This window comes from Natator depressus, chromosome 13 (genome assembly GCF_965152275.1).
Source record: "Natator depressus isolate rNatDep1 chromosome 13, rNatDep2.hap1, whole genome shotgun sequence".
NCBI lineage: Eukaryota > Metazoa > Chordata > Testudines > Cheloniidae > Natator > Natator depressus.
In genome coordinates this window covers 28516451-28535498 of record NC_134246.1, presented here as the reverse complement: position 1 = coordinate 28535498, position 19048 = coordinate 28516451, and the positions used below count along the sequence as shown (strand labels likewise).

Here is a 19048-nt window from a genome sequence, read left to right as displayed (position 1 = left end):
AGACAATAGACTTGTCTTTTCAGCTTCCAAAATATTGGCCTCTAACACTTAAGCTAAAAAACTCCCCTGGCTAACACTAGTAGTATGTCCCTTATCTTTTCTGTAGGGCTGAGCGCTAAAGGACAGCATGCCTCCCTAATACACACAAAGTACTTTACAGCAGGCCCTCCACATGTCTCAGGACAAGACCTGTAAATTCTGCAGAGCTGAAGAGAGCTCTTTCTCATTATGCCATAATGAGAATTACAATATTGAGGATGTCAATGGAAAGTTCAGTGCAATGGCGTTCAAGCTCTGAGGGAAGAATAAACTAAAAGTCCGGAAGCATCTTAGTTCTTGTAGTTGAGAGGGGGTGGGCGTATTAAAAGCACTCCGGCCTCTGCTGTATCCACTCCTCGTGGCGCAAAAGTGCAGTGATAAGGAGTTGGGAGTCATTTTATCCTGTTTGCCCTGTGAGATGTGGATGCTGCCCACTCTGAAAGTATGGAAGGGGAAGCATGGTTGTTTCTGAGCGCTTGTTTGATTTGACTGAGGTATAGTGCTGTACTGGAACATAATGCATTCACTATAGATAATAGCAAGCTTACAGGTATTTTGGAAATACCACACTCTTCTGTGCCAGCAATGCAATTACGATCTCTTGATTCAGCCCAGATAGCACATACCTTGTATTTGTTTCAGGGAAGTAAATAATCTTCTGAGCCTATAGGATGCTTTGGACTTCTGTCTACTTGAAACAGTTCAGCTACATGGATTATTGCAGACTTTTCTGGGAAACCTTTGTGGGGAGTCACGAACCTGCGGACGCAGCAGTTAAACAAACCGGTCCGGCCCGCCAGGGGCTTTCCCTGAACAAGCAGCGGATCGGCTTTGAGAACCACTGGTATAGATAGTCTGAACTAAATGAACTGCCTCCCAGACCCCGGGAAGGTACTTTTGGATATTAAGGCAAAAATGTTAAGACTTGGGTGCCTAAATTCAGGCACCTACATCTAAGAGGGTCCTGATTTTCAGAGGTGCTGAGCACCCACAGCTCCCATTGCAGCTGTGTAGGTCCACATTTTCAAAAGTGGCTTCAAATTTTGGGCACCTCAGACCTGACGACTGATTCGTCATCTTGGAAAATCTTTGCCAAGTTCTCTGAAGTTGGGGCACTCAAATTTGAGGTGCCCAAATGCTCTGAGCATCTTGTGCCGGCCCCTTTGAGGTGACTGAAGTTGCGCATCAACAATCGAGGCACCCAAACTCACTCATTTCTGACAATGTTTATTGTTATGTATCTGTATGTCAGTGGTACACCGGAGTCCTGGACCAGAGCCCCCTTGTGCTAGGTGCTGTACAAACACATCCCAGAAAGGCCATCCTGCCCAAGAAAGCTTACCTCTAAATAAAGGTGGCCTGACGACATCATTTCCAGAGGTGCCGAGCACCTGACAATCCTACTAGTGTCAGCTGCCGTGTCGGTCCTCAGCAATCGTGAAAATCAGACACAAAGCATCTCCTTTTGGGCACCAGAATTTAAGAGACGCAAAATCAGCGGCCAGTTTTGAAAATGTGGCCCTAGGCACCGAAGAGATGTCTGAACATTTTGGCCTGAAGGAGCAGCACTGGGTGCCAAATGTATCAGGAAAAACAAAACCCTCTTTAGATCCAGCAGCAGCAAACGAACATTTACACTCCGGAGCTTGAGAGGGCGATTCCGGTCAGGGCAGGAAGGGTTTCCACAGCATGAACTGCGCGAACAGTCAGGCCAGCATTCTGAGATCAACTGGCTCTCCCTGCTGGTCCTTTGGGCATCTCAGGAGCAGGTGGCTCTGAGGGGGTAGCTCTTGTTCTTTGGGGAAGCCAGAGGAAAGTGAGGTCTTGTTCTCATGCTATTTATGATACCTTGGGAGAAAAATAAGTGATACTCAGTGTGAACATCACCATTCAGAGCTGTCCTCAGTAGCCTCTTTCAAGCACTTAACGAAGCTCGTCAGTGAGTTCGTTTTATAAATATTACGTGCATTTATCTCTGGTGAAAGGTGCTGGATTTTCAGGCCTAGGGATAAGTCACACACACCCTTCCCCCAGACTCCATGGAAGGAGCTTTCTGGGGATTGGGTGGGGAGAGAAGTTTCCCGTAGTGTGCCCCTCCAGGCATCCTGATAGAGGTAGCTTGATAAAAAGTGTATTATACAGAACACTTGGGGTACCGTGGTAGCCGCGAGAAGCACCATTGTAAGTGGCCGGTGTGAGCTGTGTGCTGCTAAAACAAGCTCTTTAATAGCCTGACAAAAAGCTGTATTGTATGCACAGGGACCCATGTGATTCATGATCAAAGTTCATGCATCTGTCACAGAGAAAATATCAAATTTCATGGGTTTATCTCAGATTCCTGGAAGAATCATATTAAAACCACACCGATTATGCAGAGAACGCCAGAAAATAATTACAGCAAATTATAACAATGAACTGAACTGAGTATGGGTCTGTCTGTGTGGACTGTCTCTCCGTTCTTTCCACTTGTACAGACAGGGCTCAGGACTGAAAAAACACAGTTGCTATCGAGCAAAGAGCAAGGCTTAGTACTAGAGCAGGGGCTCTCAAACTTGATTGCACCACAACCCCCTTCTGACAACAAAAATTACTACATGACCCCAGGAAGGGGGACTGAAGCCTGAGCCTGCCAGAGCCCTGACACCCCGAGCCGGGGGGAGGGGAGAGGGAGGGGGGGAGGGGAGAGGCAAAGCCCAAGCCCTTCAGCCCCAGGCAGGGTGCCTGTAACCTGACCCCAGGGCTGAAGGCTTTGTCCCCATGTGGTGCAGCTCGGGCTTTGACTATGGCCCCGGGCCCCAGCAAATCTAAACACCAGCCATGGCAACTCCATTAAACGGGGTCGCAACCCACTTTGGGGTCCTGACCCACAGATTGAGAACCACTGTATTACAGAGACTCATTCTGTTGGAAGCCCAGTTACCAAAGCTACATTTTTGCATTTCAGAGACAAATTCTTATTTCACTGTAAGCACAGTTTGTCAGTGATTGTACCCGCAATAATGAATTTGTGCCTCTTGCACTTACTAAAACCTGGTATTTGCTGCCATGATGCATGGTTTGCAGGGTCTATGGTGCATACACATTTTTGCAGGAGGACTCATTTTGCTTAGCTTTGAATGCTTAGCCCTATATGTCTCAATGAGACTATAACTCCATCTGTCTATGTAGGTACTTATATGTGAAAGCTGAATGTCTCCACAGCATCTCCAACAAACTTCACGATAATTTGAAGATCACATTAAATGTTAAACTGGACTGCTCTTCTCCCATCATTTCTACTCTTGGCTGTGGATTGTTGACCACATGAATAAATTGACTTTGTATCAACAAAGTTTAGGCAATGCATGCTCTGTCATAAAGGAAATTCACACCTCGTTGGGTTTGATTGAGTGGCACAGTTTTCAGTGTTATCAGATAATCACTAAATCGGGTAATTCCCACTTCAGCCTCAAAATTGTGCTCAATATAACTGTAATTAAAGCAACAATCTAGGGAGAGAAATCAGCAATGGGCTGGCGAGAATCTGAATGTTTTCCATGGTGATGTGACACACAAAGTGCTCAGGTTCCCGTTAGCTAGGATTGTACCAACCTCCCTAAAGCAACAGACAATCCCATCTTGCTTTCCAGATTAGTGTTTTCTAAGCTTCATGTCTGATCCATACATTTGCTTTGTTTCTATATATTTGTAGTCATCTTGGCCATTCTCTCGGCCAGTGTTGCATTGTTCTCTTGAGTCTGTTGTCCAGACAACTTTTAAATGATAACAAGATTGTGCTTCCCTCAGAAGACTATTCTGCATCTACTAACTCCTTGGTGTTAGGAAGTATTTCCTGATAATTCAGCTGAAATTTTCCTTAGCTCAGTTTAATCCAATTACTGCTAATTCTATCCCACTAAATGATTATGCTCCTGCATTTATACCCTTCAAATACTGATATATCATGGTCACATATCCCTTCAGTTATCACTCAGCCCAGCTATGCATATTTAGTGTTTTAAATATTTCTTCACCAATCATTCCCTCCTAACACTTCATTATCATGTTGATTTTACAGAACTCCACCCAATTTTTCAATATCTTTCTGGTCCTGAGTTGCCCAGAACTGGAAGTAATAATATAGCTGCTATCTCCCTATTACTGCCTAAAGAGTGACTATCATTTCTCTGATTTGTTGCAATCTAGAACTGTGAGATTGCGTGGCTTTCATTTTCCCAGGTACTGTACATCACAAGCTACGGACTCGAGTTGTCTCTTCTGTATCACCCCTTGGCCTCTTTCACCATCACTGTTTCTCAAGTACCTATTGAAGACCTGGGTTTTAGATCGCATTCCTTCAAGTATATGAGCTGGCCTTTTTTCAGCTTGAAGCTCATTTTGTGATTACCTGCCAATCTTTCTAATCTCTCCAGGCCCCTTTGCATGTTTCCTCTGCCCTCATTGGCAGTTGCAGTTCTTCCCAGTGTAGCATTAGCTGCAGATTTCATTTATGTTTAGCTCCCCCATCTAGATCTTTGTAGGCAGCACTACATTGAACACCTCCTTATGATTTAAGGCATTATAATTCCCCAGTCCTATAACCACTTTTCCAATCTGACAGAAATTTGCAAGTGTTAATATTTTCAATAAGATTACACAAGGCACTGTATTAAATGCTGTACTAAAATCCAAATTGAGGCCCTCTATTGCATTGCCTGCATCTGATAATTAATGTGATTTGGTAAAAAGAAAAAAAGTATCACAGTAGCTCTGGCATGGTGTTTTCATTATAAACCTATGTTGGCGATTGCTTATAGCAGCTGATGTCCTCCAGGTCAGTGGTGATTGATCTTGAAAAACTGAAGAACTAATAGGTCATCAAATGGAGTTGAAGAGAGATGTAAAAACCATCTCAGTTCTGCGGTTGTGATGTTAACGTCGTGACAAGGCACTGTCATGACTCGTCAGCATCATGTATTGGCGGAACATCAGGATGCAAACATTGCAAGACAACGTCTCATCTCCATGGGCTGATTGTCTTTGTGACTCTGTAACTCCATTCAGCAAATTTTCTCCCCTCCCCCAGCTCCACCTTGGGTTACAAGGAGAGAGTGAGGGATGGTCTCCTCTTCATCCCTCTGTACCTGGGAAAGATTCCCCACTTGCACTGCCTTTCTGGAGCCCTCTGCATGCTCCCCACAGCCTCACTGGTGTGAGAAGCACTTCTGGAATCAGCTCAGCTTAGTCTCATGCACAGCAAGAGGCTCTGATCAGATCCAGTCGCTTGTGTCACCCCTACATTTCATATAAAACTCTAGAGCCACAGGGTGAGTACTGTGAGGCTTTTCTTTTAGTATTTGCACCATGATATTATTAGGGACTGATGTTACCGGAGGGGTATTACCGACACGGATGGGTTTTCCCTTGTAAAGATGCTACCACATGTGTTCTTTTCCAGTTATGTGGTATCTGCCTGGCTCGTATTTTCTCAAAGATCTGGTCAGTTGTTCAGTCCTTATGACCCTCATAACTACTTATTATGATTTGCTATTGGCCCCATTTCCCCACCATCCTCTGGGCACCTTACCAAAGCTGAATAATTTACTTTGGGATGCATATCAACCAGGCCTGCAGATTTGTGTATGCTCAGTTTGTCCAAACGAGAAGATGCTCACTAATTCATACTAATGACTGGGAGAGCCATTCCAGATGGCTGAATTTTCCAAATCAGCAACTGAGTGAACAAGCTCCATAAAAAAGGAAAGATAAAACATCACAAATAGACTTAGTTTGAATTCAGTTATTTATGGTAATGCATTGTAATATACTAGGAAATGTTCTGTAGTGCATATTGTAAAATTAATGAAGTTTTGGTACTAGAAGACCTCACTACTGTTCGTTGGTATTAAATCTTTGCTAGTGCGGTAGGGAAAGACTGTGCATTTTAAGTGCAAATTATAAAACATGCAGATTAGTGAAGTGTGGGCCAGGCTGCGTTCCGTTGCTCTTGTTTTATCAACAGCTGCATCAACCAGGCCTTCAGTACTTCATTGCCCTCATTCCTTTTTCTCTATTACTCTAGTTAATAATCACACACACAAGAATCTCCCAAAGTTGTATCATTTTTCTCATCACCTTTTAAAGCCAGACTTTTTTATGGGGCTAAATTTGTTGGAGCCGATTTGTGTAGATTATGAAAGCCATAAAAGAGCCTTCCAGAGTTCATGCCTTCGCTTTTGGCAACCCTAAGTACTTTACTTGCATGACATAACCCCCTGGAGCTGGGAATGCCTCTTGTTTGGATGGCTCCATTCCGTTGCTTGTGGCTAATACGTTCCCAATGGGACCAGCTGGGGTCACCTGCAGTCCACTGCTAATGACAGGTTAGAAATTCAATTGCCATAAGAAATTGCAGATGACCTCATTTTGGCCGAAAAGCGATTGGGCTGCGGCTGTTCTGTGGGTTCCATGCTGGGAAACTGCATGGTATTATGTTGTGAATTCCTCTTGGGAAGTGTTACCATTGGGAGAGCAACAAGGAACTGATCTGGTAAGCCCATTCATTTTGGTGGGAGTGCCAGGCTCATAGTACATGTCTACACTGCACACTAAGCCCGAGCCTGACTCAGGTTTGAGCCCAAGTCCCCCTTCCGTCCACACACAAATCAGTCTGACTCGGGCCATCAAGTACTCAGAACCTAGGTCCTAGGACCCTGCAAAGGGGCGGGGGGGGTCAGAGCCTAAGTTCTTCTGTGACTCAAGTCCAAGCTTGTCACATTGCAGTGTGGACACAGCTCAAGCTGCAGACTGAGTCGAAGGGTCTGCATAGTGTAGCATGGACCCATTAGCATGGCTGCGAAACCAGGTCTAGCAATTGTAAACCCAGGTTTACAATGTAGTGTGAACGCTGAAGCACAGACTTGGAAACACCGAGTCCACTGACTCCCACAGACCAGGCTTAGTGTGTAATGTAGACATACCCGTACAGAGCAAAGGAGCTCTTGGATAAGAGTTTCTCTGGCATAGGTGGCTGTAAAATACTCAGAAGTTGTTGTTTTGAGGCCTAAGGAGACAACCAGTATTGGACAGGAGATGTGGAGACTGATCACATGTGTAAAGTTAACCCCATTTATTTAGGGTCTAATCCTGGCACTGGAAGTCAATGGCAAAAATCCCATCAACTTCAAATGGGGCCAAGATTTCCCTAAGTCTTGGCAGAGCAGGGCCCATGCAGAGCCCAGTTCTGCAAGCACTTACTACCAGGTGTAGGCTGTGCTTTTCCTGGGATTGATCACAGCACCGAGCACTAGGACTGGTACTAAGGCCCAGATCCTCAAAGTATTTAGGCTCCGAACTTCAATTGATTTTGAAGACGGGTCCCTTTGTTAGGTCTGGATTCTGGCAAGCACCGACACAGGCAGATAGGTTGGGGGAGCAGGCAAGGTGTTCCCCCTGCCCTTCTGACACCTGGCACAAGGGCTTCTCAGAACAGCAGTCCCTGTACTCCATGGGGCTATGGGGCTGCTCTTTACGTGCGCCCCCAGGGCTCCCAACCCCCAAAAGGGCCAGCAAGAGACAGGACTATGGCTCTGCCACCAGCATGCAGCGGGAGGGGTGCTGTGCCCCGTGAACAGGTGAAGCAGCTGGGTGCTCTCCTGTGCAGTGGATGGGGATGGGGCGGGACTGGGCCTCCAGAGAGCTCACTCTCTCCGCCCCTCCCCCATGCATGCCAGTGCCTAATAGGCATGACAGATATTTGTTAAAAACTGATTGCATTAAAGTATTTGGTTTGGGGGAACCTAGTATGGAAAGTATGTGAGGAGAATAAAAACTGAGAGCAAATGTTTGGCCTCCCTGTAAAAAGCAGATGTTGGGGCAGGCCAGGACCTGGTGTAGTGCTGGAGGGTCGTTAGGTTTATTGAAGTTCATTAAGAATTAAAAAGTGCCCAATTTGTTGCTGTTTTAATTGCCTGTTTGTCACATCAGGCATTGATGTTGCTGCTCGCACACGCACCCGCATGCAGGCCAATGCAGTTACATCTATTAAAATCTGCCTCGTAACACCATAAAAACCATAAACCAGCTCAAAAGATGCAGTCGCGATTTGTGGGACGGCTCATTTCTGTGCCCTCCCCTCCAAGGCGCCTTCCCTGAGGGTTGTTGATTTTAGAAGTGCTGTGCTGCCTGTCTCACCGCCCTCTGTCTCTTGTTTCCCTTACAGCATGCTGCCAAGGGACAAGTCACTCTACCTCACCTAAACCCACCATCTCTTTCCAATAAGGCTCAAAGGAAGGACACTTGAGAGGGTCTATAATACGGACCACCCAGAGGGGCGTCACGCAAGTCATACAGACAAGAGAGCTGAGCTAACACGTCTCGTTGCTGGCTTCATTTCCAGGCTCTAAGAGCAGTTTTCTTTTATTATTTTGAACTCTAAAGTCTACTTTTCGTGGAAGCCCAAACCTCATAAATCATGAAGAACAAAAAAAAACAAAAAAAACAAACAAACAAAAAAATAAGAACACCGTTTATCTGCTTGCCATCAGCTTAGCTATGGACTGTTTTCCTAGTGAACTGCTTTTAGACGCAGCGTAGGCCCAGGTCTGGGGTCCTGCCGCATTAGGCCGGCTCAGTAGGAGGATGCACTCTTTGACTTGCTAACAGCACTAAACTTTGTGCAGGAAAATGTGAAGTTTGTGTGAATATTGTACATGCAAAGGCCTTGGATGTCTGGCAAGAAAAAAAAAGAAATAAAAGTAAAAACTATTCCTAGATGGGCGGGTGGAAAGAGCAGCTGGCAAAATATGAAAGGAAAAAATGTGAAAAAGATCATGAAAAAATATAATTTGTTGGATAGTTGTAAGTAGTTTACTAAGTGTTTTAGAGCTGTGCTGAAGACATCCTTTAAGATTTTTTTGTGGAAAAAAATTCGTAGTTTACTTTATAGTAAAAGCATTTTATATTAAGTGTAGCACATTTTTTAGTTATACATAGAAGGGAGATGTGTATAAAAAACAAAAACAAAAAAAAAGCCTGCCAAACTTGTTTCTATTATTTGTACAGCAAGAAATGGACAATTTATATCCATGTTGTATGGCATTATTATATTTTTTTCAGCCATATGTCCATCTATTTAAAATTGCTGACAATGATTTTTGTCTATTTATGAAGAATTAGAAAGCAGAATTACAATTTATCATAAGGTGCGTTTTTGGGGGGTTTTTTAATTTTTTTGGATGGTGCTGTTTTCTCAGCACCCAGCACATTCAGTTCACAATGCTTATCTTACCTTTCTTTATAATAAAACATATGAAAAGTAGAAATGAACCAGACTCTTTTCTTCTTTTGTGGGCAGCACCCAGAGGTAATGTATAGAAACCAGCCTCACCTCATTGACTGTGGCCCCAGTCCTGCAAAGATTTATGCACATGCTTAATTTTACACACAGTCGCATCGACTTAAATGGGATTATTTGCCCTGTGTAAAGAGAAGCATGTGCATATGTTTTCACAGGATCTTGGCCTATATGTGCAATGGCTTTTTACCCTTAAATTTCTGATACCTACTCTCAACCTTATTAGACGTTAACATAATTTATTATCTGGGAATTTGCTTGGCTTTTTTAATTACTAAAAGGTCGTATATGAACATTAAACTACGAAATCCAACCATGAATGCTATATTTAATCAACTGTTAATAACTTTGTTTCATTACAACATAATGTTTTAATATGGAACCTGTGGACAAGATTTCAGTGAATTTTAATTCTCTGGGAAGTTTGAAGAATCTGTGTTATTCCATTAAGATCATTCAAACAAAAAAAAGTCTGATACGAGGTGCTAAATAGCTTGAAGGACCAATTTTTAATTAATTTTGCCTCACAATTTAATAGATTGATTTATACATTCTCAGAAAATTCATCCTGTGCTATGAAGTAAGTGCTACAGATTTGGGGAGGGTGCACTGAATTCTTCATTCCATAATAAAGGTTGAGTCCCTACTTCCGTGCAAAACATTTTTCTTCTTTTTTTAAACTTCTAGAGCCAGACTCCCCAGTGCACTCTGGGGCTTTGCGAAGCTCTGGAGTGGGGCGTCCAGGCCTTGTGTAGTGAGTAATCAGTGCGGGAGAGAGGCTCCCGAAGTCCTGTGGCCTCAGCTTCACTGCTCACCAAAGCAACACTGCCAGGGAAGCCCTTAAAGCACAGAGACATTAGTGTTCAGGGACTCAGCTTTTCCCCACCCCAGGCTCCTACTTTGCATTCTACCATTTTCAGTTTAAACCGTTTAGAAGTCTTTCCTTTAGTGACTAAAACTCTTTTTGGTGGTCCTGTGTCTAGACACAGTCACTCTTAGCTGATATAATGGCACTGCCTACTGTGTTAAACTTTGTCCAAATTTCCTGTAAAACCTGCAGAGGCCTACAAACCACTGCACCTCCTTCAGGTTTGTAGGAAACTTCCAGTCTTTATAATGTTTGGTTTCTGCAGTTGGCATTCCAACCTGTCCTCAATGACTATATCTCGCAGGAAGATTGTGACTCCTCACAAACTATTTGTTTCCTGCAAGTTTAAACCCTGACTCCTTAGAAAGTTTTAGCATCCTTTCCAGTCCTGCCAGTTGTTCCTTCGGTGCTTTATGGAAACAGTCACCTAAGTACATGAAGTTCTCTAGAGTCAAAACTCAGGTGAGGTCACTTACTACCCTCTGAAACATCCCTGGTACATTCATGAGTTCAAAAGGCATTCTGCAGAACTGAATAAAAGTATTATTTTCTCGATCCTTGGTACCACTTTAATCTGATGGCTCCAGATACCAAATCAAAGTTACTGAAATATTTTGCTCCTGAGATTTTATCCAGGGGGTGTGCTATGTTGAGAAGTTGGCAGCCATCTTGAACTTCCTGGGAATTAAGTCTCCTGTAGTCAACACATATGGTCAAATCTCCATTAGGCGTTTTTACAATTACAGCTGGGGATGCCCACGGTGATGCAGATTGCTTCAGACCATCGTTCAGCTTGTGATTTAGGTTCTCTCTCACTAAGATCTGATATGCCAGGGGAATCTGATGTTGGGGCTGCCTCAGAGGAACATTCCCTAGCCTAAGCACAATCCAGTGTTGCACCTGATCGTATCTCCCAAATTCTTCCTTATTCCTGGACAAAACAGTAGCATATAACAAGAGTGACTCGTCTAGTCACTTCCTTTCATTGCCTTCCACGGATGCTTCTGCCAGATCAACTCCTAACTTTTTTTTACCCTCTTGACTGCTTCACATCTATTGGTTTCTGCTCTTGTGAGAGGCTTTGAACACTGATTAAACTGGACACTGACGTCTCACTAGCTGCACTGCCTGCCCTGTCACATGAATGGCTCTTACCCAGAACTCCCCCTTTGTAGCTCTGCACAGAGTTCTGCTACCCAGCAATCCTGGCTGGATCTTGGTAGCATCAAACACTCCCACAGGCTCGCTACAGCTGTCCTTTATCCTAGGGGTATTATTGCAGGATGACCTGGCTTCACCACCACTTAATTCTGAGCCACCCCAGGGAGCAGTTCCTCTCCATCACCCTGTAGCCACATTAGAGGCTCTTCTCAGGCGCCAGGAGTTGCACCCAAGGGTCCACGTTTCTTCCTACCCACACACCAGCAGGGGGACCTGAATGCTGTCCACGGACAGGTGTGTTCTGTGAACACCCCAGGACTTCCTGTGACGCCTTCAGATCCAATCCACTCTCAGTACAACAGCACTGGAAATATTGGTCTATTTAGTATGCAGAGACCCCGAGTTCAGTGAGAGCTGGATTTCTCCTGTTGCCTGCAGTGGCTGATTTATAATCACCAAATAATCCTGCAGTACATTTTCCCCCCTTTTAGCAGTGTGTGCCCTCCCTGGATCAGACTTATTTCAGCTCCTCAGTCCAGCAGCATTGTGGTTTTCCAGCCATTGATGTCTCCAGACATTATAGTAATATGTGTCTGGGCAGCATTTCACATGGGCCGTTCAGTAGCTGCTGATCGTGCCCCTGCTGCATCAACAAGTGCTAATTTCCCTGGTGTGGCTTCCCCTGGCTTGGGCAATTCCATCTCCAATGGCCTTTGCCTTTGCATGGGCTGCAAATGTCATCTGGCCTGAGATACACTCGGGAAACAGCCCCTCTCCTCTTACCCAGGCGACACCTATGAATAGCTTGCACTTGGGCCTCCGCCGATTTTTTAACCACTTCACTGCAATCGTTTCTTGAAGTGCAGCATCTGATATGAAGGAGTTACTGGGAGGCTGTGAATTAACGGCTGATATTCCATTCTCTACAGGTTCTCATACCCCATTCATCAGTGTAGATCTTAGCACCCTCCAGTTGAGCATTAAGCAACGTGACCAACATCTGTCATGTTTGTTCTCTCAGCCGCTCCCGAGAGGGAGAAGTGCAATGGCATGGCTTGTTTTGGTCGGGTGTGTCTTTTCTTCAATATAAATAAACCTATTGCTCCGTGTTTACTTTAAAGAAGGCAAGGTCACAGCAATGCACCTGGAGGAGTTTATTCCATAGTCTCGGACCAGCTGTCCAGAAAGCTCTGTCTCCCATGTTTTATAAGGATATGAGTCACCAGAAATGTGATGGCCACAGACAAATGTCAACAAGAGACCAATTTCAAACCTTTCCTATTAAATATTCATGAAAAGAAACGAGAAAACAGCTAGGATAGAAAATTCAAGTGGCCTAAAACCTAACGCAATGTTAAGTTTTACACCAAAAGGCCACCTGCTCGTACAGACACACAGGAATTAACATAGCATTTTAAGGCCATGTTGGAACAGAACCTTAAATTTAGAGTCACAACCAACACTTCCATAATAATCATAGCTATTAGATACTACGAACATTAAGAGCTTATCTTAATTACAGCCTCATTTCTTTAAATGTAGATTTTAAAGAGTTTTAACTATATGGAATATTTGAAGATTCTGTTACTCTATTATTAACATCATTGGGGTGGGGTGGGAGGGAACAAGGTCTGATACCAAATCCCACATTTTTTAAATGAGCCCATTTTTAATGTAGATGATTCTGAGCCATTTTAGTGTTTGTGGTCTCCAGATTAGTTTAAACTGACCTTTAAAAGTAGATTCGTTTTTTTCATATTTCACCCCTCCACACCTGGCATCACAGCAGGGCAGAGTTAAGGTTGTTTGGGGTGTGATAGAGTGTATAAACCCCACACTGGTTAACATGGCTTAACAGGAGCCTGAGCCCAGTTAGGCCACTGGGTGTTAGGCATAGTGTGTGGTGAAGCCCAGCTGGGTGGTTGCTATAAAAAGGGATGTACTGAGTAGAAGGAGTTTGCAGGAGAGGGAAGGAACTTGTCAGCCCTTTGAGTATCAGAGTGGAATCTGGAGAGACACAGAGAAGCTACCAGGCTGGAGCATGCTCCAGTAGTGAGCCCCAGCAGAAGGGCAGGACCTGGGCCTCCAGGGAAGAAACCCAGCAAGGCATTCACCTGACGAGGAGCTTCAGGAGGGAGTGCCCCGGGATGGGCCTGTGGTTGAGGGCATTGGGGTGAAGGAGCCGGGAGTGCACCTGAGAGAAAGTTACAGGAGAGAGGAGGTCGGGAGCCAAGCTGTCTGTAAAGGACCTGGGGAAGGTGGACGGAAGAGGGCCCTGGGATGGAATTAGCCCCTGAGGTGGGCCTAGAAATGGGGCACAGAGAGGCCGTCCTGAGGGAGCTGTATTCCAGCAGAGAATGGAGGCGCTAGGGAGAAGCCTGGGGACCAGAGAAGGGGCTGTGTTAAGTGCAGGCTGCAGGGAAGCAGCACAAGGCGCTTGGAGGTGGGAAGCTCGGAGGTGGGGGGAGGGATAGCTCAGTGGTTTGAGCACTGGCCTGCTAAACCCAGGGTTGTGAGTTCAATCCTTGAGGTGGTCATTTAGGAATCTGGGCCAGAAATTGGGGATTGGTCCTACTTTGAGCAGGGGCTTGGACTAGATGACCTCCTGAGGTCCCTTCCAACCCTGATATTCCATGATTCTATGAATGGGGAAAGCATGGGATCTGCACACACACATATTTTCATAAATGATCTGGAGGATGGTGTGGATTGCACCCTCAGCAAGTTTGCAGATGACACTAAACTGGGAGGAGTGGTAGATACGCTGGAGGGTAGGGATAGGATACAGAGGGACCTAGACAAATTGGAGGATTGGGCCAAAAGAAGTCCTTGTTGAACCTCATCAGATAAGTGCAGAGTCCTGCACTTAGGACGGAAGAATCCAATGCACTGCTACGGACTAGGGACCGAATGGCTCGGCAGCAGTTCTGCAGAAAAGGACCTAGGGACGAGAAGTTGGATATGAGTCAACAGTGTGCCCTTGTTGCCAAGAAGGCCAATGGCATTTTGGGATGTATAAGTAGGGGCATTGCCAGCAGATCGAGGGACGTAATCGTTCCCCTCTATTCGACATTGGTGAGGCTTCATCTGGAGTACTGTGTCCAGTTTTGGGCCCCACACTACAAGAAGGATGTGGAAAAATTGGAAAGAGTCCAGCGGAGGGCAACAAAAATGATTAGGGGACTGGAACACATGACTTATGAGGAGAGGCTGAGGGAACTGGGGATGTTTAGTCTTCAGAAGAGAAGAATGAGGGGGGATTTGATAGCTGCTTTCAACTACCTGAAAGGGGGTTCCAAAGAGGATGGCTCTAGACTGTTCTCAGTGGTAGCAGATGACAGAACAAGGAGAAATGGTCTCAAGTTGCAGTGTGGAAGATTTAGCTTGGATATTAGGAAAAACTTTTTCACGACGAGGGTGGTGAAACACTGGAATGCGTTACCTAGGGAGGTGGTGGAATCTCCTTCCCTAGAAATTTTTAAGGTCAGGCTTGACAAAGCCCTGGCTGGGATGGTTTAGTCGGGGATCGGTCCTGCTTTGAGCAGGGGGTTGGACTAGATGACCTCCTGAGGTCCCTTCCAACCCTGATATTCTATGATACTATGAAGTGATCAAAGGGATGGAATGCAGGCCATAGGAGAAAAGGCTGAAGGAACTGGGTCTGTTTACTTTGGAGAAGAAGAGATTAAGGGGGGACAGAACAGCAGTCACCAAATAGTTGAAAGGCTGCCATAAAAACAGATGGAGAAAAGTTGTTCTCTCTTGCCACAGAGGGCAGGACAAGAGGCGATGGGCTCAAACCACAGCAGAGCAGATTTAGATTAAATCTCAGGGGAAACTTCCTACCTGTAAAACAATGGACAATGGAACAGTTGCCTGTGGAGGTCGTGGAAGCTCTTTCACTGGAGGCTCTCAACAGGAGGCTGGAGAGCCATTTGTCGTGGGTGGTATAAACCCAACCAATCCTGCATTTTGGCCAGGGGTTGGACTAGATGACCCTTGTGGGCCCTTCTAACCCTCTGGCTCTATGATTCTAAGTGGCCCAGGAAACAGAAGTGCGTCTGAAGGAGCAGACCTAGCTGCTTCAGACAGGGTCCCTGGACTGGAACCCAGAGCAGAGTATGGGCTGGGCCCTCTGGCCAACCCTGAGGAAGGGGCGTACAGGTCAATGTAAGGACTATTGAGCCCAGCGTGGGGCTGAAGAATAGCCCAAGAGAGGGCAGAAGGAGCTTTTGTGTTGGGACATCCTTGGACCTTTCATTGAACTTCTGTTACTCCAGAAGGGGACGGAGTTTAAAGTGACCTGGTCAGAGGACTGAGTCACAAGAAGAGGCAGACCAGTGCAGGGCTGGAGTGACTGTTGGCAATAGGCACTAGATGAGAAGAGCTGCTATGCCATGCCCAACCAGGAGGGGACATGCCAGAGGGGAGTCCATCCTTTCCACATGGGGATCTTAAATGTTCATTTCAATTAAATCTTTAACCTATATGGGTTCTACATACCGTTCTCCAGGCACAAACGCTAACACAGCTGGTATCCCATAGAATAAGCACCCATTACAGGAACACATTCTTACCTGAAATTTACCAATTTCTATTTCCTACTTATAAGACCCCTTAGAAACAGAGGAAAATATTTCTCTCAATTTTGTGTGTCTTTCATAGTTTGTTTCTCACTTCCTTTCAGCACAAGCCACTCTATATTGCATTGACAAATGAAGCAGACTGCCCATAACTTTTTATCTTTGGTCACTGCTGTCAATAAATCTGTGGTTTCGCATGAGCCATGGGCACCTTATTAGTCTGTTTGGATGAAACGTTGGCAGACTTTTATTATTATTTATTATGAGTATTGCCTTCGTACCTAGGAGCTACAGTCCTAGACCAGCACCGCATTGCACTCAGCGCTACACAAACAGAACAAAAAGATGGTCCTGCCCCAAGGAGCTGACCATCCAAATTTAAGACAGGTGGACAGACAGACAGATGGGGGAGTACAAGGAAACAGTAAGACAATCGTGGGCAGCATGATAGGCCTGCTGGGTAGGATGCTGGGAGTTTTCGATACTTCCTTCTTGAACCCTCTCATTTGATCCTTGTTGGCTGTGGTTGTGTGCTCTGGTGCAATCACAATCCTCGGCTGCCCTCCATGCAGCAGCTGTCACCAAGATAAATTCCTAGAGGCCTAGGCCAATAGGCAGACTCCAATGGGACGTGGTGGGTCATGTCTTCAGCTCTAGGGAAGCCTCGGATGTTTTATGAAATATATTCAGGTAAAAAACAAATCCTGCTGTCAGTCTGACATAAAACCCTTGTTCTCATCAGTTTCCAATATCAGCATGATGTTATTGCTAGTGGCAGCCCTCCCCACAGAAAACATTTATTCTCTGTGTGAAAAACACAGGGAACTGAGATTTGAAGAGAGCCCTGCATTCACTGGCCAATTTACCAACCACGGCTGATCCCCTTCAGCCCATTTCCCCCCTCAGTCATGGAAAAATAAAGGTACGTGTAAGAAGCTGTTAGGGCCAACGCCTGCTCCCATGAAACACAAGGCCCATGTATTTTATTCCTGATCCTGGAATAATTGTGAGCAGGGGGCAGTGGGGAGAAATGCAAAGAACTGCCAGTTCCCTGCGAAACCAGCAGAGTTCCCTCAGCAAGCCTAAGGGACACTGTTTGCACTATGACTGCAGCAGTCTGGCTAAGCAATAAGAAATTGAGCTGTTGAGTAAGACAACAAAAGTTAAACTCTTCCATGCTGGTGTTCTGGGTAACCCCGCTGCTGTGAATCAGCCTTTGTATCGCTAGTGATCTTGGTCCATTTTAAAATAGAACCTGGGAGAGTGATAACATTTCTGAAAATGATATCTCAACAAGGCCTGGGATCTTCTGTCAAGTGTTTAAGTACTTCCCAATATCAAAGCAGGCAGATTTCCTCAAAATATGCAAGTATGAAACGAGAACATTAACATGAAAACCTAGCTGGAATTCTCACAGAAAGAAGATAGGACTTCTTCCAGGGGCTTTTCTTGAATGTTAATATTATTTTATGTAACAGGGAAGTGTGGCCCTGCTAATTTGGTAGTTATAGGCAAACTGGTTCAGGGGATGGGTAATGGGACATGAAACCTTCTACTCCAGAGAAGAAATGCTGGACCCACTAATGGCAAGACTTTTGACTTTACCCCAGGTCACTGGTTTGAGGCCCACCCATGCCTGCAGTGAAAAAAAGTCATTCTCATTTAGTGCGTGTCCAGGGACCTCTGTGAAATGAGTCGGTAGGGCTCAGCTCAGCTCTGAGAAGACCAATTGGGCATGATCTAGGAATTACAGGGTGAAATTCTCTGGCCTGTGTTATGCAGGAGATCAGCCTAGATGATCATAATGGTCCTGACTGGTCTTAGAAGTTCTGAATCTTTGGCTACATCTACAGTGCACGCTTCTTTGGCAGAGCGTCGAGTCCATACAGGGGTAGCCCCCCTCGCATGGGTATAAACAGCAGTGTAGACTGGCAGGGACAGCTTAGGTGAGTAAAGACACACCTGAAGGGTGTGGGTATGTACCTGAGTATGTCTCCTACATGGCTCTTTCCTTACCCAAGTCATGCCTCCCTGTCTACACTGCTGTTTTTAGCTGTGTAGTGTCCTGCTGCAGCACCATTTCCAGCCACAGAGAATGGCTCTCATGGGGAAGGCAGTGGGGAAAAGCTCATCCTGGCAGAGCTTTTGACTGAGTAGACACATCTTGCTTTTCGCTGCGGTGTGTAGCTGCACATACCCTACACGTTGCCAAAAGTGCGAGCAGTGTAGATGTAGCCATATGATGTCTCCATCAAACAAACCATGCCCCAAACTGGCATCAGGTGAGATGCACAAAGACTGATGATTTCCTGGGGGTGGTTTCTCTCAGCAGGGCAATGCACAGTTGTGAGCACTGTGGGGGAGTTTACACTGCTGTGGCCCATATTGCGACTTTTTCGTTGAGAGCCAGAGGTCTTCCCGCTCCATCCAGCACCTTGCACAAACATGGAAAGAGCAAAGGCAGGAGGAGAACATTGATTTACAGCACATCTCTCTTTACCAATCAGCTGCTCTCTTTTGAGCTGCCTATGTGCATGTGATGCGGTGTGCTCCCCACACTGGCCCTGTCAGAGCTGAATTAGGCCCGGTGGGCCCAATCAATTAATTAGGCTGCAAAGGGGGAGGAAGGGAGGAGGAGCTTTAGGCTGGAGGCAGCTAATGAGAGAGAAGCTCACCTGCAAGGGGCAGGCGGGGCTTCTACAAAAGCCAGGAGGCTGGCAACAGAGGTGATTGCTGGGAAAGGGGAGTGACTCCTTGGGAAGGGGGTTGGGAGCTGATACACCCAGAGCAAGGAGGGGAACCAGGAGTGGCAGGAAGCAGTCCAGGGAAGGAGCAGTGAGGGCTGGGAGACTAAAGCCCAGAACTACTGGGTATAGGGCTGGACGGAACCTCAAGAGGTTTTCAAGTCTGGCCCCCTGTGAAGAAGCAGGACCAAATATACCTCCAAATTGTTTAGCTAGTCTAAAGGGGAGGGTCACAGAAAGATTGCAAACGTGGGCCAGCAGAGCAGTTGGACCCATGCAGCTTCCTTTGTATCAATGCTGCGTATCCCTGAAGTATCCA

General features: G+C 45.7%; 1 protein-coding gene across 4 annotated transcripts in view; it reads left to right on the top strand.

Moving 5' to 3' along the window:
- Positions 1-9412, top strand: part of TOX2 (TOX high mobility group box family member 2) — a 260543-nt gene extending 251131 nt beyond the window's left edge. The window contains exon 8 of one of the 4 annotated variants that reach the window (XM_074970334.1): positions 8240-9412. In XM_074970334.1, the coding sequence (XP_074826435.1) occupies positions 8240-8276 (37 nt within the window). In that variant the 3' untranslated portion in view covers positions 8277-9412. The remainder of the gene's footprint in view (positions 1-8239) is intronic. The other 3 variants (XM_074970331.1, XM_074970332.1, XM_074970335.1) reach the window with 3 other exon arrangements.
- The last annotated feature ends 9636 nt before the right edge of the window (positions 9413-19048 follow it).